This window comes from Phacochoerus africanus, chromosome 14, assembly GCF_016906955.1.
Source record: "Phacochoerus africanus isolate WHEZ1 chromosome 14, ROS_Pafr_v1, whole genome shotgun sequence".
Taxonomy (NCBI): domain Eukaryota; kingdom Metazoa; phylum Chordata; class Mammalia; order Artiodactyla; family Suidae; genus Phacochoerus; species Phacochoerus africanus.
In genome coordinates, this window is record NC_062557.1 from 47,382,788 (window position 1) to 47,403,781 (window position 20,994).

The 20,994-nt window shown below is 53.3% G+C and overlaps 1 protein-coding gene and 1 non-coding gene across 2 annotated transcripts in view; both read right to left on the reverse strand.

The window, feature by feature from the left end:
- Positions 1 to 20,994, reverse strand: part of PITPNA (phosphatidylinositol transfer protein alpha) — a 45,924-nt gene that overhangs the window by 23,296 nt on the left and 1,634 nt on the right. Inside the window, exons 2-6 of the mRNA XM_047756954.1 lie at positions 17,177 to 17,207; positions 12,236 to 12,381; positions 7,556 to 7,647; positions 1,345 to 1,352; positions 305 to 379 (exon numbers count right to left, since the gene is read on the reverse strand). Coding sequence (XP_047612910.1) covers positions 305 to 379; positions 1,345 to 1,352; positions 7,556 to 7,647; positions 12,236 to 12,381; positions 17,177 to 17,207 — 352 coding nt within the window. The remainder of the gene's footprint in view (positions 1 to 304; positions 380 to 1,344; positions 1,353 to 7,555; positions 7,648 to 12,235; positions 12,382 to 17,176; positions 17,208 to 20,994) is intronic.
- On the reverse strand, positions 3,974 to 4,075 carry LOC125115391 (U6 spliceosomal RNA). The gene has a single exon (XR_007132098.1). It is a non-coding gene; the product is annotated as a U6 spliceosomal RNA (small nuclear RNA).

The window sequence follows — 20,994 nt, forward strand, 5'->3', positions numbered from 1 at the left end:
GAGTTACTGGCAAATTGTACTCTACAGAGGCTGTAATTTTGATGTTTTCCAAATACTGCTCCTCTGTGCCATGAGTTGCATTTTAGACCAATCCCAGCACTGGGAGAAGGCCTATAAAGAGTCTTGAAGATGTTATTTTTTAGACTAGAGACAGAGAAATCCTGGCCTGGAAGGATCCAGGCACAGGCTGCTGCCTTCCTGGCTAGAAAAAGGGGACCAGAGAGGGGTCCTTGGGAGGAACAGAGTCTTAACACCCCGCCCTGGGGCCTGGAAGTCTTCAGGGCTCTGGGGCAGTGCTACTTACATTCTCCTGGGTGCCAAGATCTGGTTTGTGCCAGGTTTCAATTTTAATCAGAAAGTCTTCTTTCATGTACTCATTCTGGAAGGGGGGGGAAAAATACCTCACAGTCACCAGGCTCAAAGCCGGACAGTCGTTACCTCCCACGACCCGGGCACGGGCAGTCAAGACTCCAGCCTCTGCCTCACGGTAACAGCTGACAGCACCGGGAGCCCACCGCACGCCGGGCGCTCCTCGTTCCCCTCACTCTGCCCTGCCAGGGCTCTAGGAACGTCACCCTCATTTTACGGGTGAGGAAAGTGAAGTTCAAAGGGGTGAGACTTGTCCGAGGCCGCAGAGATAATGACAGAGCTCGGCCTCGAACTCAGTTTTGTCTGACTTCAAAATCCATGTATTTATTAACCATGCATCTCTGCCGGGCACCTCACGCACGGGGTGCCAGGGCTGACGTCCCAGCCGAACAAACATGTTCAGAGCCCAGCCCTCTCCAGCCAGCCTTCTGCTGAGGCCTGAGCTTCTCTCCGCAGCGAGGCAACCCTCCACGTGCTCATTGTCCCCTTCCTCCTTTAGTCTTTTTAAAAACTGGAACTTCCCAAAGAAGGACCGACCGCATTAACCCCCAACGCCTCGGCGGGAAGGAGATTCCCAGAAAGCGCCTGCGTTTACCAGCAGGGACAAGGCACCTGCAGGAGGAGCTGAAGGGTGGACAGGAGGGGTGCTGACAGAGGGGACAGTCATGGGAAAGGCACAGTGGGGTCAGCTGAACCGGAGTTTCTGCCCAGCCCTGGCACATGGGAGACCCAGGGCTGACCCCACACTCCTGACGGCGGAAGCTTTCAAAGCCACCTGCCAATGCAGCTTCAGGCAAGAGGGCCCTTTGCCAGTTAACAAGTTTCTCATCAGGACTGAAAGGATTAAGCCTCGACAGCCCCAAAAGTCACCCAAGAGAAAGGGCACACTCAGGAACCTCGAGGGCACGCCCATGTGTCTCTCTCCTTCCTTACAAATCATCCACAACACCCCCCGCCCCCCGCGAAAATACTTACTGTAATAACTGCTCCGAGGCAAGGACATGGAAAGAAGAGAGAAAAAGATTAATGAAGATGAATACATACTTACCCCCTCACCCCCAGGGACCACGGAAGCAAAGAATGCTCCCCTCCCTGGGGCTTTGTCCACAGTCACCCGCCAAGCCCCAGGGACGGCGTCTGGTACCTCGAAGGCACCAGCCCTCAAGCTGCACTCACGCGAAAGTCCCCAAAGACCAAATATGTAATTTAATTAAAGTGATGCCACTAACAGCTCCTCCAGACTCTTCCCAGCTGGGCGAGGACAGGGACCAGGTCTGATGGTGACTGAGACCCGCCACTCTGCCATCAGAGCGTCACCTGGTGCCCCCTGCCTCACCCCCACTCCTGGGGGCACAGAACAGGGCGCTGTAGACCAGGCACTGTCTCGCTGCCCTCTGCCTCCTTCCTCTCACTGTAACCAAACCTCTCACCCCCCACCCTCCCGCTCATTGTAATGAGACCCCCTCGGAAAGCACTGCTCAATTATTTATCAGAGAAAATGACGGCAGCTCTCATGTCACTGGGGAAGCAGCTCTCCTCGTAACCACAGCTCAGATCGTTCTGCACCCTCTGAATTTAGCAGTCACCTCCATTCTGGGTGGATGCCACACTGCCACGTTTGGACAGTATATGAGAGTAAGTCAAATTCCATAACCTCAAAACTGAAGTTACCGTTACCTCTGAGGCTGAAATGAAGAAAAGGTGAAATATAAGGGATAAGATCCACCCTGCATAAAAACAACCTGGGGAGTTCCTGTCCTGGCTCAGAGGAAACAAATCTGACCAGTATCCAGGAGGACGCAGCTTTGATCTCCGGCCTCACTCAGTGGGTTAAGGATCCGGTGTTGCCGTGAGCTGTGGTGTAGGTGGCAGATGCGGCTCGGATCTGGCGTTGCTGTGGCTGTGGTGTAGGCCGGCAGCTGTAGCTCCGATTGGACCGCTAGCTTGGGAACCTCCCTATGTCATGGGTGTGGACCTAAAAAGACAAAAACAAAAAACAAAAAAAAACCCCACAACAACCTGGGACATTATCAGTAAATCACCTTGGATCCAGTGAAAAATACTTGGAAGAAAGCACCAGACTGAGATTACAACTAAGAGGCCTACTGAAATAACCGCCCTGCCAAGAGTCTGAAGAAAACCCCGTTCACAAAGGCAGAGAGGATGTGTGTGTACCCTCCCGAGGGCGAGTCCAAAGAGGCCGGTCTGGCAGCAACTCCCAGCACAGCCCTGGGAGCCGGAGCCCGGGCTGCGTGCCTGGCATATCCCCAGCCCCACCCTGAGGGTGTCAGGCTGGCTGGTTTGGGGACTGACACTAGCCACCCGATTCGGAGTCCACGCTCTCCAAGCAACCTTCTCCCACTTTGGCCTCTGCGGGTCAGAACCCGCCCGTCAGCAGACACCAGGGTCTGGTCACGGAAGCCAGTGGATGTCTTTCACTACAGGCGGGCCCTCTGGTTGTAATTCGCTCTCCACAAGGGAAGAACGCCCTACTCAGCAAATAGGAAGAGCTGGTTTCTTCAGTAAACTGTATTTCAATATAAGTTAATATATTGGCATTTGGGTTTGGTACGTTAGTCTGAGACCCTGGGCAACAGATCCACTCAGTTCTGACAAATGAGGCTCCTGAACTGACGAGGGTGATGACCCTCCCTGGCCTTTAATGCCACCTTGGGTGACCCAGCTCTCCTCCACCAGCCTCCCTGTCCCTCCGAACACCCCTGTATGCACAGCATTTCCGTCTCTTCAAACTGCAATCCTACCTATACCAGATTCCCGCTGCAGGTGGAAAACAGGGCTCTTTAAAGAGGCCATTAAGGGACTTTTTCATTTTTATTTACTTATTTTTAGGGCCATATCTGCGGCACATGGAGGTTCCCAGGCGAGGGGTCAAATTGGAGCTGCAACTGCCCGCCTACACCACAGCCACAGCAACGCGGGATCCAAGGTGCGTACTGCAGCTCACAGCAACACTGGATCCTTAGCCCTCTGAGGGAGGCCAGGGATTGAACCCGTGTCCTCACGGTTACTAGTCGGGTTTGTTACCACTGAGCCACAATGGGAACTCCTCTTTTTATTTTATTTTATTATTATTATTTTTTGTCTTTTTGCCTTTTCTAGGGCTGCTCACACGGCATATGGAGGTTCCCAGGCTAGGGGTCCAATTGGAGTTGTAGCCGCCGGCCTACGTCAGAGCCACAGCAACTCGGGATCCGAGCCTCGTCTGCAACCTACACCACAGCTCACAGCAATGCCGGAACCTTAACCCACTGAGCGAGGCCAGGGATCGAACCCGAAACCTCATGGTTCCTAGTCGGATTTGTTAACCACTGCGCCATGACGGGAACTCCCGTTTTTGTTTTTAATTAAATAATTTTTTTGGGCTGTGCCCACAGCATATATAAGTTCCCAAGCCAACAATCAAATGAACCCATGCTGCTGCAGGGACCTGAGCCACTGCAGTGACACCAGATCCTCAACCTGCTGAAGAAGGTACTTTTTTAAAACTATGATTTGAGACTGTATGACTGTATTCAGCCCACGGTTACAATTAGAGGGAGGCAGGAGGAGAAACAATTATTTCCTTCTTCCTACTTTTTTTTTTTTTTAAATGGGACGCTTCATGAATTTGTGTGTCATCCTTGCACAGGGGCCATGCTAATCTCTCTGTATCATTCCCACTTAATGCTCTGTGCTGCCAAAGCAAGCATCTCTTCTTCCCTTTGTTCACAGACTGGGTCCCATCATACCCTCTTCATGTCCCAACTCATGAGCATCAGGGGAAAAGAAAGAGAAATGAGGCGAGAGGAGAAAGAGCTGCTCATGAGTAGGAGGTTTCAAATCTCAAATCTCGCCTCATTCCCCTGAGAATAGGGCAGAGCCTTCAGATGGCGTGCGGAATGCCACGCCACACTCCCCTCCCGTCTCGCCTCCACCTTCCGTCTACTCAGGCCAGACCCAGGGGTCTGCACTAATAATCTTTCCCTACCAGTCCCCAGAGGGCACTGGACGCAGCCTTCCTTGTTTCTATGTTTTGCTTTACAAGAGCAACGACGAACTGAACAGATCTAAGATCCATTCTGGATGACTGATGGTGGGTTCTGCCTGTGAGGTTAGCGCCTAAGGAAGCCCAACCTTCCCTCCCCAGCTTCCTGTCTCTCCTCTTTGCGGAGCATTTACCAATTACGTTTTTCTTCTTTTGGCCAAGGATCAGAAGCAGATGCGAATGAACATCTGGTGTCTAGAGAAATGCCCCTGTCAGCAGGAGCACACCGTCCCCAGAATCACACGGAGGACGGCAGCATCTCTTAGGGGGCACAAGCTGTGTACCCAGAATCCTGCCCCAGGCATGCAGTAGCCCACGCTATCCATTTGCCTCCTTGATGCCAAGTTGGCCAGGGTTCGTATGACGCATGCTCAAGGGAACTCTCTTAGACATCAAGAAAATTCACCTTTGACCAGACACACCCGGCCACCGTGCACACTGTCTCTTAAGAAAGTGTGTGCATGCTTCTTTTCCAAGAATTAAACAGCTTCCTGCTCGAGGCTTAGGGAAGAGTGATGTTTGCATTTCAGCTGCAGCAATAAAACGCTAAGCATTACACATCCCAGGTCACGCCCATGACTGTGCATGTCCTGATACGAGGTTCTTGAACCCGTGGAGGGCTACTGAGGACTGAAGAGAGCAACGTGCTCCCTGTGCTCCAGGCTTTAGTCATTTCCAAAGTCTACAGGGTAAGGACCTGTGGGTGGAACATCCTCATCAGATCCAACCTCGAGAGTGCCAGACCCCGGCGAACAAGGCACGTTTGACAGAACACAGGAGTTCCCGTCGTGGTGCAGCAGAAACGAATCTAAGAACCATGCGGCTGCGGGTTCGATCCTTGGCCTCCCTCAGTGGGTTAAGGACCCGGTGTTGCCGTGAGTTGTCGTGTAGGTCACAGACACGGATCGGATCTGCCGTTGCTGTGGCTCTGGCGTAGGCCAGCCCACAGCTGTAGCTCCAACTGGACCCCTGGGAACCTCCATATGCTGTGGGTGTGACCCTAAAAAAAAAGACAAAGAAAACCCCAAAAACACAGTACACGGAAGCAGCGGCTGGCAGGAGGACCCTACAGCCAGACTGTCTGTGCCAACAAATGTAGACAGGCTGGGGAAAGGCCACTCAACTCACAGTCAAGTCATCCAAGGGACCTCTAGGGACCCCCTACTTTCCCCGAGGGTATGGACATGGATCAGTAACGACCTGGGCCCTCCAACAGGTCACTTCTAAATGGCCCTCAAGACCTAGGAATCCTGGAAAGCTAAGAGTCTAAACGACTCAAAAGGAATCCTAGAATGTCTAGATTAGAAAGTTCTCTATGGAGGTTCAAATCTTTCCTTGCCAGAAACTCCAGCTAGAAGACCAGTGAAGATTAAGGGAATCATTCCAATCCTACTTCCACCTTCAACTACAGAATGTGCTGGTTGAGTGGAAGCCATGGATTCAGGGCTCTTAGCAGTGACCTCCCTCCTGCCCCCCCCCCCCACCCGCCCCCAAATCCGGCACATGTACTGCAGGGAAGAGCTCTTTATAAATTCTTTCTCATGAAAATTTTGGCTTATTCCTGGAGTGGCTCAATGGTAAAGAACCCAACCCTAGCATCCCTGAGGACGTAAGTTTGATCCCTGGCCTCATTCAGTGGATTAAGGTTCTGATATTGCCATGAGCTGTGGTGTAGGTGGCAGCAGCTCAGGCGGCTGCAGAGGCATGGGTTCAATCCCCAGCCCAGAGCAACGGGTTAAAGGACCCAGAGATGCTGTAGCTGTGGCTTGGATTCAATCCCTGGCCCTGGAACTTCCATATGCTGCAGGTGTGAAATATACACATTTCAGCTCTTTTCAGAGTTCCCTGGTGACCTAGTGATTAAAGACTTGGTGTTGTCACTGCTATAGCTTGGGTCTGATCCCTGGCCTTCGAACTTCTGCATGCCAAGGGCAAAGCCCTTTTTGGCTGCCACACAGCATGTGGCGCTCCCCAGCCAGGGATCAGATCCAAGCCGCAGTCACAGTCTAAGCCGCAGCTGCTTTTCCCCAACATCAGGGTTTTCTTTGCCGTCTTCTTGGCGTGTAGGCCTGGCCCTGCCCCAGGGCAGGAAGGTCGTCCTACAGGTCCTTTCCTGTGACAGCCGCTCTCAAGAGCCCCTGGGCCTCGCTGCTGCTTTTCAAGCCAAACACGAGTACCTCACATTAAAACTGGAAATTTCAGTATCTAACAATAAAGGAACGGCTTAAAAAGATTCCAGCACATTCCTACAATGAAATATTATGCAGCCACTACAAATTAAAAAAAACAGGAGACTACGCAGTTGACAGAGAAAAGGTTCTCTTCTCCATTTACTCAGTAAAAACAAGCAATTTTGTGTATGTGTGTCTTTTTAGGGCCGCACCCACAGCACATGGAGGTTCCCAGGCTAGGGGTCTACACCACAGCCACAGCAATGCCAGATCCAAGCCACGTCTGTAACCTACACCACAGCTCATGGCAATGCCGGATCCTTAACCCACTAAACAAGGCCAGGGGTCGAACCCGCAACCTCATGGTTCCTAGTCAGATTCATCTCTATTGTGCCACAACGGGAACTCCCAGGATCTACTCTTTTTTTTGGGAGGGGGGGCCATAGTCGTGGCATAAGGAGGTCCCAGGCTAGGGGTCTATGCCACAGCAACTCAGGATCCGAGCTGCATCTGTGACCTACACCACAGCTCACGGCAATGCCGGATCCCCAACCCACTGAGAGAGGCCAGGGATCAAACCCACAACCTCATGGTTCCTAGTTGGATTCGTTTCCGCTGAGCCACAGTGGGAACTCCCTTTTTTTTTTTTTTTTTGTTTTAAACAAGCAATTTAAGAAGCTCTCAGGTGGCCTATTGGTTAAGGATCCAGCATTGTCACTGCTGTGGCAAGGGTTTGATCCCTGGTTTGGGAACTTCCGCATGCCACAAGAACAGTACCCCCAAAAAAGCAATTTAATAATCAGTATCATTTGACCCAAAATTTGCATAGAAAATGTGTCTGGAGATTTTATATACTGGAAAGTGCAGGTGGGACACAAACCCCAATTCCCTGCCACCCCTGGGCCTACCCGATCACAGCCTCCATCCATGTAGGGGCCCAAACTCCAGGTCAGGCCGGGTCTACACTCACCGGTTCTGCAATAAGGGTAGGCATTCCATGCTTTTTCATGGATATTCAGGGCTCCCTCCGGGGCCAGCATTCGAACAAACGTGGGCACTTTGCTGTGGTGTCGAGAGAAACAGAGGCGAGAGTTAGAGGACAGTGGGGCTTGAACGGCCCACGCTCCAGGCCGCAGCTCTGGCTTCACGGGGTGTGGGGGTTGGGGGGCTGACCCGCAAGTTCCCTTGAGAGTGGCAGGTTACTCGTGTGCGAGAAGCCCCCTGTCAGAGCCCGACATCCCAGCTCAGCTCAGGGCTAACATCCACCTGCAACCAGTGAGGCCCCGGGGGCTACCTGCCGTGGCTTTGCAGCCCTCTGCTATCATCCTGCGCTTTCCCAGAGCTCACTGGGCCCCCGCGGGGTACCACACGTTGCAAGGATGAGATGCCTCAAGAGCGGCCAGAGGGACTGGCCGACTAACTTGGAATAATGCATCCCAGCTGATCTGATCTGCTAAGGTCAGTTCTGGGCGGCCAGCAGGGCCTCAGGGCCATCTGCCTCCCAGGACAAAATATTTTCTTCAATTCTTCTTATCTCAGGTTATGGAACAGCAGGTACGATACGAACACACTTTGCTTCTTTTTTTAAAAAAAGGTGGAGTTCCCATTGTGGAGCAGTGGAAATGAATCCAACTAGTATCCATGAGGATGCAGGTTTGATCCCTGGCCTCGCTCAGTGGGTTAAGGATCTAGTGTTGCCGTGAGCTGTGGGGTAGGTCACAGACTAGGCTCAGATCCCGAGCTGCTGTGGCTGTGGCATAGCCTGGCAGCTGTAGCTCCCATTAGACCCCTAGCCTGGAAACCCCCATATGCTGCGGGTGTGTGGCCCTAAAAACCCAAAAAAACAAAAAATAAAAACATAAAAATAAAAAAGGTGGAGTTCTCTGGTGGCACAGTAGGTTAAGGATCTGGTGTTGTCACTGTGGCAGCCTGGGTTGCCGTGGCATGGTGTAGGTTTGATCCCTGGCTGGAGAACTTTCACATGCCATGGGCAAAGGCAAAAATTTTTTTAAAATATTGGCACAGGAGTTCCCGCTGTGGCGCAGAGGAAACGAATCCGACTAGGAACCATGAGGTTCCAGATTCGATCCCTGGCCGCGCTCAGTGGGTTAAGGATCTGGCATTGGTGTGAGCTGTGGTATAGGTTGCAGACGCAGCTTAGATCTGGCATTGCTGTGGCTCTGGCGTAGGCTGGTGGCTACAGCTCAGACTGGACCCGTAGCCTGGGAACCTCCATGTGCCACAAGTGCAGCCATAAAAGGACAAAAAAAAAAATACATTGGCACAATATTGTAAATCACCTATGCTTTAATACAAAAAACAAACAAAAGTAAATTAAAAGGTATGTATAGCCTCTTCCTTAGCTTTCATTTATTTTAATTTTTTTGTTTTTTAAAATTTTTTTTGCTTTTTTAGGGCCCCACTTGCGGTTTATGGAAGTTTCCAAGCTAGAGGTCAAATTGGAGCTGCAGCTGCTGGCCTATGTCTCAGCCATAGCAACTCGGGATCCCAGCCTCATCTGCGACCTACCACGCAGCTCACTGCAATGCAGGATCCTTAGCCCACTGAGAGAGGCTAGGGAGCGAAGCCACATCCCATGGATAGTAGTAGGGTTCTTGACCCACTGAGCCACAACAGCAAGTCTCCTCTCTTAGCTTTTAGCTGGTAATCTCTGTAGTCTTTAGCAGGCTCCAACAATCGCATCAGCTGTAGAGCCTGAGGCCTAAGAAAAAAGAGCTACACCCCGTTCGCCTCCTCCGCCCGCCCCCAGCTAACTCCCAGCACCCAGAGCAGCCGGCTGAGATCCAGGCACTCACAGCCACACTCATTCAGGTCAGTACTTCCACGTGCCAGGCCCAGGGATACAGAGAGAAATGGCACAGATGTGGATCCTACCCTGTCCTTCCGGTGAGGAGTGAACCAACCAGGCAGAGGCCAGCCCTGCCCAGTGAGCCACGACGGCAGAGCAGAGGGCTCAGGCGCAGAGAGAGCCCTGTGAAAGAACGGCCACGGGGAGGTTCGCCAGGGAGAGGACAGGGTACAGGAACACACGGAGTAGCCCGTGGGTAGGACTGAGCGAGACCAAGGGACAGGAGTGGGGTGGGGAAAGCTGGGGGAAGGAGAGGGAAGTTCGGAGTGGCTGGGGTGAAGGACAAGGCCGGGAACCATCAGAGGCTGGGTCATAAGGGGCCCTGCAGCCACATCAAAGAGGACGGACCTTATCCCCAGGGCAAAGGGCCGTCTACGGCTCCCAGGCTGGGGAGCACCAGAGCTGGAGGAACTCTGGGAGCTGTGGCAAAGCGGAAAGAGCACGGAGGCCGGTCAGGAGCTGCTGTAACAGTCCAGACAAAAGAGGACGGGAGGAAATGGAAACACTGGCGGTAACCAAGCAGATGGATTCAGAAGGACTTGATGTGATATGACAAGGAAGAGGGTGGTGGTGAAACCATGGTTTTTTGGTTTTTAGGGTTTTTTGGTTTTTGTTTTTGTTTTTGTTTGGCTTTTTAGGGCCGCACCTGTGGGCATATGGAGTTCCCAGGGTAGAGGCTGAATTGGAGCTGCTGCTGGCGGCCTACACCACAGCCAGAGCAATGCCAGATTCGAGCTGCATCTGCGACCTACACCACAGCTCACGGCAACACTGGATCCGTAACCCACTGAGAGCCCAGGGACTGAACCTGCATCCTCATGGATACTAGTCGAGAGCATAACCCACTGAGCCACAACAGGAACTCCGAAACCATGGTTTCTGATTGGGACGATAAGAACTAATAGCTACTGGGACTAATAGGTAACAGGAAGGCCTCTGTCCTCAAGAGAGGTGGTCACGGCACTTAGTAACATTGATTCTGTTTCCTTTTTGTCTTTTTGCAGCCGCATGTTTTGGGGTTAAGAGTAGTGACAGCAGGAGTTCCCGTCGTGGCACAGTGGAAATGAATCTGACCAGGAACCATGAGGTTGCAAGTTTAATCCCTGGCCTCGATCAGTGAGTTAAGGATCTGGCGTTGCCGTGAGCGGTGGTGTAGGTCGCAGACAAAGGTCGGATCTAGTGTTGCTGTGGTGTAGGCCAAAAGCTGTAGCTCCAATTTGACCCCTATCCTGGGAACCTCCATATGCCGTGGGTGCAGCCCTAAAAAGCAAAAAGCAAAAAAAAAAAAAAAAAAGAAAGAAAGAGTAGTGACAGCAGTTCAAAAGTTCACACCCTCTCCACAAGGAAGAGGATGAGGCAGGTCCCTCCTTCCATGGGCACAGACCTCTTCTCTGCCCCTCGGGTTGAACCAAGTCTTTTTCACTATTTTAAAACACGCTTTAGCTGCAGCACACAGTGGCTTGATGTAGGGTCTCAGTTCCCAGACCAGTGAAAGCACCAAATCCTCACCACCAGACCCCTAGGGAACTCCCCCAACAAAGTGGGTCTTGAAGAACCAACTGGCTCCTGCTACCAAACTCACTATCTCTTTTCAAAGTCCTCTTCAAAAAACACCAATGTGGAGTTCCCATTGTGATGCAGCAGAAACAAACCTGACTAGTATCCATGAGAATTCAGGTTTGATCCCTGGCCTCGCTCAATGGGTTAAGGATCCATCGTCGCCATGAGCTGTGGAGTAGGTCACAGACGCGGCCCAGATCTGGCCTTGCTGTGGCTGTGGTGTGTTATGCATATTTATCACAATTTGGAAAATACTGGGGGAGTTCCCACTGTGGCTCAGCAGGTTAAGAACCAGACTAGGATCTATGAGTATGCGGGTACGAACCCTGGCCCCGCTCAGTGGGTTAAGGATCCAGCGTTGCTGTGGTGTAGGTCGCAGACGTGGCTTGGGTCCCTCGTTGCTGTGGCTGTGGCGTAGGCTGGCGGCTACGACTCCGACTAGACCCCTAGCCTGGGAACCTCCGTGTGCTGTGGGAGCAGCCCTAGAAAGGGCAAAAAGACAAAAAAAAAAAAAAAACAAGAAAAAAAGGATCCAGACTTGCCGTGAGCCGTGGTGTAGGTCGAAGATGCGGCTCGGATCCTGCGTTGCTGTGGCTGTGGTGTAGGCCGGCAGCTGTAGCTCTGATTCGACCCCCAGCCTGGGAGCTTCCATATTGCCAAGGGCAGAGCCCTAAAAAGACAAAAAAAAAAAAAAAGATTCATGCAGAAGGTGTTTCACTGGAGCCTGCTCTGTAAAGTCTGAAGTGACTATAAATACGCCTCAAGAGAAGACTTTCCAGCAGCCCCTCTCTCCACAGACACTCTGTGAACTTGAAAGGAGTGAGGCCAAAGGTGCTGCCAGTGAAAGACAACCCTGACGATAAGAGGTCCCACCTCTGTCAGATGATAAAGGAAACAAACACCCATTCACAGACAGAGTGCACGCGCGTGCACACACACACACACACACACACACACACACACTCTTCTACACTCACAGGCAAGGGAAAGGCCCACAAGGAGCTAAACACTATCACTTCTGGGGACTAGGAGCCTGGTGGGGCAAGCACTACTTTGATTTTAAAATAAAAATAACAACAAAACCCTTGAAGTGAGCCAAGTATCATCACTTCCAGAGGTGAAGCAATGGGAGCAACCAGCTAATAAGCCAGAAACACCCCCAATTCTCCACCCCCTCCACTTCAGTACCAGGCCACCGTGGCTCTGCCCGGAGCCACCTACCTCTGTAAGTGGTAGATCTTGTGTGTGTACTGTCCTTTCTCACCGTCCTTCTCGTAGGGCTCGTTCACCAGGACCTCCACGCCTTCGCCACCGCCCGTTTCATTTTTGCTGGCCTCGGCCACAGAATACAGCTGCCCTACTTGATACTGAAGGAACAGAAAGACGGGAGTTACTGCCGGTACAGAATCTTCTCGATGGCTGCACACAGTCCAGGGGCCAGGAACTGTCCACTTAGATTGCTCTGGGATCCCCTGATCCGGGAGCTCGTCCCAGCTTCACACGGGGCCCCAGAGCCACTCCACGGCCTCTCTTTAGCCATCAGATGGCTTTAATTTGATCCTCCCATTTTCACCTCCTCCATCAAGGCTGAAGGAGGCAGGTGAGTCCATGTCATCTCATATCATGATACAGAAGACAGAGTCCAGAGTCCGAGGCAGCTTCTGCCCTGGAGCTGCCTTTGGTACCACATCCCCGAACAAGATCTGGGTTGGCTCCTAGAAGTCTCTTTATCCCATTCATTTAGACAGATGCTAAGACATGACTTCTTATAAAGAAATCCACCTCTGCTGTAAAACTGGCTTTTTCTCCAGTTTCTGGGCCCCTGCTCACCCTGCCAGGGGCTCCAGACAGTCTTACAGGTGCCCAAACCTCTGGCTACTTTCTTGACTCTTCACGCGGCTGAAGCAAGCGCCCTGCTGCCCGTATTAGATAGCACAGATTCCTGCCCCACGGTGCTGGCTGGCTGCACCCTCAGTGTTGGCACTTACTAGACGGCCAAAGCCTAGTTTTCCTTTATTTGGGTCGCATGCCACCCTATCAAGTCACCAGTCAAGATCACTGGCCTCCTCTGCCCCCTCAGGACAACTTGGTGTTAGGGCCAATGACCTGGGCAGTGCCCAGGCCTGGCCCTTCTGCCCCCTTCTCTCTGAGGGACGCTGTCCGGAGAAAAAAAAACGAGGGGAAGAGAGAATAAACAGAAACAGTTAAAGTTACGTCTTTCTTTTTTTTTTTGCTTTCTTTAGGGCCACACTGGTGGCACATGGAGGTTCCCAGGCTAGGGGTCTAATTGGAGCTGTAGCCACCAGCCTACGCCAGAGCCATAGCAACGCAGGATCTGAGCTGTGTCTGCGACCTACACCACAGCTCACAGCAACGCTGGATCCTTAACCCACTGAGCGAGGCCAGGGATGGAACCTGCAACCCCATGGCTCCTATCGGATTCGTTTCTGCTGCACCACGATGGGAACTCCAGAAAGTTACGTCTATGCGAAAGACGTCTTCTCCACCGCAGCCAATGCCACGAGGCACGACAGAGTATGAGCGAGAGAGAAAAAGGTATTTGATTACGGTTAGAGGGGAGGGGTGCGGATAAAAGTTTTCCTCACCCTCCACACCCTCCCCAAACTCCTGGTACTCCCAGGAGTGAAAGACAAAGGTTTTTCTCCCTTTGAGATTAAGACAGAGAAGCGGCATCTCGCGGCAGCTGCCACTGAAACCACCGCCTGCGGCCGCGAGGAACCGCACGGCTCACACGCTTCCCCTCAAACTCTACGGCAGGGACCTCTCCGGGCAAAGCACGGAAGGTGGAGCAGCGCCCCAGAACAATTCACTGTTCACCACGAAGCAGAAAGGACTCTAACTTCCAGAGCAAACGTGATGCAGGACGCTAAGGAAAGGCCCCCCGGCACTCGGTCGAGGCTCAGTTAATTCCGTCAAGGGGAACACCTGGGTGAGCGCCAGTGACCTTGACCTGGCTAATCCAGAGCATCAGGGCTGCCTCGATGCTCCCAGGAAGCCCAAGCTGTCCCTGTGCCTTTTCAAGTCCACCCCCTAACACAGGCAGACACGGAAATCCCTATCAGTGGGTCAGGGTTTGGCTGAGCTAGGGGTGCCTAAGAAGCAGCAGCAACTCCGTTTGAGAGAAGAGTCATGAGAACGTCTGACCACTGACTCAGCAACCCGAAAGGGCAGGCAGGGAAAGGGCCTGGTGGAGGGCACGGGCTGCTGGCTGCCATGCAGCGTGGGGAGGGCCCCGGGCACAGACTAATCCCCTTCATTTGGTTCCTCTTCAGCTGCAGGAATCAGAGGGCAGGTTCTAAGAGGATCAGTGTGCTGGGCTGGCATCTTCCCCTTTAATCTCTCTTGATATTCTGATCCTTTAATCCCAATGAGACATGTGAAGGCAGTTTTGTTAATCCGAAGGGGTAAGTAAGACTAGCCTCCATGAGCTACAAGTGAGGGATACTTTTCAGCCCAGAGGGTTCCCTTGGCACAGTGGCTCCACACCCCGGGAAAGTAGAGAGCAGCCAGGCTCAGATGGGGTGCTGAGGAGACCAGGATTCCAGCCTCCTCAGGCCTAGAACAGTGCTCTCTGCCCTAGAGATCTGTTCCCTTGTTCCAAGAACTAAGACAGCTCAGGAACACAGAGACTCCGCTGCTTTGGCAATCTGGGAGTTGGGGCCCAGGAGATGCAAGGGGTGGGCCTAAAACATGTCGTGAAAAACTGTGCAGCTCTCGGTTGTGAAAAACTGTGCAGCTCTCGGTTGGTCCCACCCCCATGGCCCTGCCAGGCCAGGTACCACAAGGGCCTGGTGGCGTGCATTTCTGGAAACAGGAAGTAAAACTGCCTGCCCGCAGTAAGGGGAAAGAGTGGGCCAAACTCAGCCAGGTGGACACACCACGTCAAAAAGCCAGGGCTCCCTTGCTCTGCTATAGGATGTCCAGAAACCCGGCACAGTGGGGGTCAAGCCAAAGGGTGGGGCTGGCCACAAGCTAATTTAACCCCCAAATGTGGATTCAAGCCATCAGGATGGTCATAAAGACAGGGCCTCCTTCTCCCTTCTCTTCCTGCTCCAAACGGTACATCTCTGAGGGCCTCAAATCGTGGCCTCCAGCTGGGAAATGAATCCAGCAGCCACGTGACACGGGGCTGTTCCCCTGGGAACTGAGAGTCAGGATGGGCTATTGGATAAAGACTCTGAGAAGGTAGGTCCTCACATCTGCTTTTTCGTTGGCTTTCCCATTCAAGACTTTCTGATCTCCTGGATCTACGGTTCAAGCCATCGAGAGAGCAGTTCCTGCTTCAACGCTACCCAGGCCAAGCCCAGGGGCCCCCGCACCCTGTGCAACCACAGGCTCTGAAACCTGCTTTCTCACCAGCGGTTGCTGGCTGCCCACCACCAGTTACAGATGACTCCTAACGAGTGCCTTCTTCCCAGGCTTCTGCTTTCAGGCTTGGGTCACCCATTCTACCACTTCCTCAAGGCTCCAAAAACAAACCATCACAAACTGAAAACCGCCCAGTGCGGACACTCTCCAGGTGAGTTCCTCTTTCCTGCCGCCGCCACCGATGGCCCCACTATAAGCAATCAGTGTTCTGGGCCCGCCAGCCTTACTGCTGAGCAGCCGAGGTGCCCCCGCACGGGGCTGGCCCTCCTAGATCTGCCACACTGCTCAGACAGCCCCACCTGTCATCCCATCAAGAAACTCCCTGTAAAATACATCCATTTCACCCCCAAAATGCCACTTTGAGGTGTTCCTGAGTTCCCGGGAGGCACTTTCCTCCCTGGCATGTGGTATCTTCCTGTACGGCAGAGAGGGATACATCAGACCCCCAAGGGCAAGAGGCAGGCTGGGCCTTGGTGCTTGGCCTCCTGGTTTGGAAAATCATTACTTCCTAGTTTTCCTAAGGAGAGCAGGGACCCCCCCTCTCCCCAGAGGTTGGTTAGCAGCCCCCGCTCCCCAAGCCAATGGCTGTCAGCCCAGGCATGTGGCTTCCTGGCCCCCAAGGACACCCCAGGGACCGCAGCATCAAGCCAGCACCCTCTTCCCCAGCTCCCCCCACCTCATTTCTCTCATCCTCCTTTCCCAAAACTCCCTCAGCATGTTCAGCACCCCCACCCCACCCCGCCCCGCCCCGCGTGCCAGGTCTCCACAGCTCGTAAAGGCACACAGCCCGCCATGGGACACAATCCGCCAGGGGCTGTGTCCGCCCACCCCTTCGGGGGCCAAGGGGCTTGGATATTTGTCTCATCTCAAGTGTGCTGCGGGCTCTGCTGGCCTGATTTCACTTTTCAAAGGTCCATTTCATATTTGGAACAGAGAGGCAGTTATCACAGGAGCTTCATGCTGACACTGCAGCCAAGGGAGCGCCGGAGGGCCCTCTCCGACCAACTTCACCCAAATGCGCGCCTAACTGGAAGCTGGGGAGCCTGTGGATGCAAAGGGTGCAAAGAACAGGGCTGTGCCAGGAGAGTGAGGAAAGGTCAGAGAATGGGCGGGACACTGGGTGCTCTGTGACAGTTCTCTGCTGTCCCAGAGACCAACTCTGAGTCAGCATGGCCCATGAACCTTCTTGTGGCAAATCCTGCCAGGTCCTCATACGCAGGCACTCAGGCCCAAGAGCCATAAAAGGACCGAGGGCAAGCCAAGCCCAAATGCCGGTCCCTGGTTCCCCGCCCTCTGCAGAAGGAGCGTTCCTGGCCTCAGTCTTCCCAGCAGCCACCTAGAGCGCAGCTAGGGAGGAACCCAGAGACGTCCGGCCCTGCTGGTTTGTTGCACAACGAACCAGAGCGAGCCAGGCCCACTTCCCTGCGAGTCACGGAGGCCACAGAAACACACGTCCTTAATTCCCCTCGGGAACACGCCCGCAAGCGAGCGGAGTTCCAGCAGGGAAGAGGGGCTGACGGGGCATCTATTCAAAGTCATCTCCCCAGCCAAGAGCCAGAGGCAGACCGCGCGCAGGCAGCCAGGCACGCAGGGGCCTTCCTTCACCGGAAAGTCATGCCTAGAAAATTCACCTGGAGGACTGCGTGTCTCTGTGCTGGAACGAACAGGAAAACCACATGAGGATACAGGTGCGGGCTACCTGGAGCCCAGCGGAACTGAGGGTCACAAGCGATTATGTCCAACTATGGATAAAAAGGAAGAAAAAGGACTTACCTCTTCTACTGACACAGGTAGGATGACTCGACTACGAGAGAGGGAAACAGAGTATCAACTTCAGGCTCTGAAACCTGCTCTTTTTTTTTTTTTTTTTTTGGCCAAAAAGATCTTTTTTGTTTGTTTGTTTGGTTTGGTTTTGTTTTGTCTTTTTGCCTTTTATAGGTCCACTCCCACGGCATATGGAGGTTCCCAGGCTAGGGGTCCAATCGGAGCCGTAGCCACCAGCCTACACCACAGCCACAGCAACGCGGGATCCGAGCTGCGTCTGCAACCTACACCACAGCTCATGGCAACGCTGGGTTCTTAACCCACTGAGCAAGGCCAGGGATCGAACCCACAACCTCATGGTTCCTAGTCGGATTTGTTAACCACTGCACCACAACAGGAACTCCCAAAAAGATCTGTCATATATTTTATTTTTAATTTAAAAAATCTTCTTAATTATTATTTCCCCAATACAATTTTTTTCCCTACGGTATAGCATAGTGACCCAGTTACACATACATGTATACATTCTTTTTTCTCGCATTATCATGCTCCATCCTAAGTGCCAGATATGGTTCCCAGTGCTACCCAGCAGGATCTCATTGCTCATCCATTCCAAAAGCAATAGTCTGCATCTATAAACCCTAAGCTCCCAATCCATCCCACTCCCTCCCCCTCTCCCTTGGTAAACACAGAAATGCAAAGCAAAACTACCGTGAGACACCACTGCGCACCAGTCACTTCCCAGGCCTCAGGTGTACATCTGGAGCTGTCTTCTCCCTCTCCTCTGCTAATACCTTCCCCAACAAAACCTGCCACCGTGTCCAGTAAAACCCTGCAAACTGCAGCTAAAATGAGGATCCAGGACCAAAGAAGTTGGCCCTGGGAATTTCCATTGCTGAGAATCCAACCTCCCAACAACAGCCCTCAAGGTGAAAGGCTAGGAAGAGGCCAAGCTCCTGGGAGAATTAATCTCCCTAAGTGCACACTCCAACCAGCTCTGGGGCTGGACATTACAACACAAACTACTACCACAAGGCCACAAAGAGAGGACAGCTAACTTGTGTCCTGACCTTGGAAGTTGTCCAAAGGCATCCCAATTCTTCATTTCAATGCCCACCAATTGCTGGAGGTACCACCAATCAATCACCTGATGGAGAAGCCTGTCAGCAAAGTCCCACCCTGATCAGAACTCCACACACAGGGGTACAAGGGCCGGCAGACCTCCACCGGGTGGCTTGCATTGGTAACACAGGGCACCGGCCAACCCAAGCCCCAGTCCAGAGCCGTGAGGTCAGAGAACTGAGACCAAAACGCCTGGTTGTATTCCTACAAATCAAGCCAGCTCCCAAGCCTAGAGTCTCAGTTCCCAGACCCTAGCTGGACCCCTCCCTGCCCCGCCCAGAGCCTCCTGCATCTTGCCTGCTTGCCGAAGCGTGGCTGCTACACCCTCCCTCCGAGGCAGTGCTTCTGCCAATGGGATCCCTGCTCCAGGCTGGTAAATAGCCCGCTCACTATTTCCCAGTCCCACAAAGGTCCCCAGCTAGCAAGAAGCACCCAGAAGGGTCTGAGGAAAACAGCACACTTCCAGGCAAGGCACCGAGTAGAAAAGCAGCAGGAAAAACAACCTGGGTTCCAAGTCATTACTGCCTAACTCCCCTCCTCGAGAATGAGTCAAATAATGTAGATCCTGTGGGTTACTGGCCGCCGCCACTCATGCTCTCCTCCCACCAGAGAAAGCCGACAGTGCAGAAAGATGCTTCCGACTTGGAGGCCACACTTGCTGCACCCTCAGAAGAAACTTCCTAGAAAACAATAAGCCTTTCATCTTCAAGAACTGCAGTAAAAATCACATCCAAGAATTTGCAGAACTCCGATCAAGGAGAATCCTGTTAGAGGAAGCGTCAGAAAGATCAACAGGGACAAACCTTCAGACACTGGGTGGACACCAAGGCTCCCCTCAAAAGAGCCCGGCACCTGCCAGGAGGCTCTGAGGCTGCTCTGTTACAGCGGCACCCCGGCACTCAGCAGCGAGAGGGGGCAAGGACAGGGCCGCAGAGGCCGTGCGGGGCTGGGACTGGAGCGGCTCACTTCAGCGTGACCTTCACGCGCGCTCTCCCCAGAGCTGCAGCGCTGCAGCCACAGCCAAAAGGCTCCGACGCCCCCCTCCCTGTGGCTCAGGGACGCACACCCCAGGGATGCACGGGCCGGGCAAGAAGGAAATGCAGGTGCCAGGCAGGCCCAGCATCTCGGGCCCTTGCACCTTTCCCTGGCAGGCTTCGAGGGGAGGAGATCAAAGACTGGGAAGGGGGGACTTCTCTCCACAGCTCACTCAGATCTCTTCGGAAGGTCCCCTCTCTGCCCTGCCTGGCCTTTCTGACAAAAACTACAGGTTTCAGAGTGGCCGTGGTTAATGAATCTGACTAGCATCTACGAGCACGGAAGTTCGATCCCTGGCCTCGCTCAGTGGATTAAGGATCTGGCGTTGCTGTGAGCTGTGGGCTAGGTCTTAGACACGGCTTGGATCCCACATGGCTGTGGCTGTGGTTGTGGCCCAGGCCGGCCGCTACAGCTCCGATTCAACCCCTAGCCTGGGAACCGCCATATGCCGCGGGTTTGGCCCTAAAAAGACAAAACAAACAAACAAACGACAGGTTTCTACCAACTCTACGATTTGACTGGGAATAGAAGAAGGAACCTGGAGACTGGGGAAAGCCTGTCAGCCAGAGAGTCAAGATTAAAATCCAAAGTGCACCACGCGGAGTTCCTGCTGTGGCACCGTGGGTTAAGAAGACTGCAGCAGCTTGGGTGGCTACAGAGGCACGGGTTCGATGCCCGGCCCAGCACAGTGGGTTAAAGGATCTGGCGTTGCCATAGCTGCAGCATAGGTAGCAGCCTTGGCTTGGATTCAAGCCCTGGCCAGGGAACTTCCATTAAAAAAAAAAAAGTGCACCATGCTTTCCTCTCCGGGCTTCCCAAGAGGGGGGGAAGATTCCTCTTTCTTCACCACACAAAGCTCTGAGGATGTCAAGAAACAGAGGAGGGAGGTGCTGTCATGGCTCAGCGGAAACGAATCTGACTAGCATCCATGAGGACGAAGGTTCGATCCCTGGCCTCGCTGAGTGGGTTAAGGATCTGGCGTTGCCGTGAGCTGTGGTGAAGGCCACAGATGCAGCTCAGATCTGACGTGGCTGTGGCTGTGGCTGTGGTGTAGGCCAGCGGCTACAGCTCTGATTTGACCCCTAGCCTGAGTACCTCCATAGGCCGCAGGGGTGGCCCTAAAAACAAAACAAAACGGAAAAAACACAGAGGTGGAGGGGCTTTGAAATAATGCTGTTCAGCTGAGGTGTCAGGCTGAGATGACACCTGGGTCTCTGTTCCCTTTGCTATCCAAAGCTCCACACCATGTCCCAAATGCCCTAGGCAACCTCCAAGGAGCAGAGCCAGATGCGAGGGGGCAAAGTCCCCTCCCTGACAAAATGGAAACAGCTCTCCACGCACCTGCTCGCTGCTGAGTGAGCTTCACCAGCTGCTCTCACCCGGACATCTCCCACTTCCGCGCTTCCCGGGCTTCTGGCCCGAGGCTGCCCACTTGCCCTCCCCTCCAGGGAGGCACAGTTTCACCAAAAGTTCTAAAAGTACACATGCAAGAGTTCCCATCGTGGCTCAGTGGTTAACGAATCCCACTAGGAACCACGAGGTTGCGGGTTTGATCCCTGGCCTTGCTCAGTGGGTTAAGGATTCGGCATTGCCGTGAGCTGTGGTGTAAGTCGCAGACGCAGCTCGGATCCTGTGTTGCTGTGGCTGTGGTGTAGGCCGGCGGCTACAGC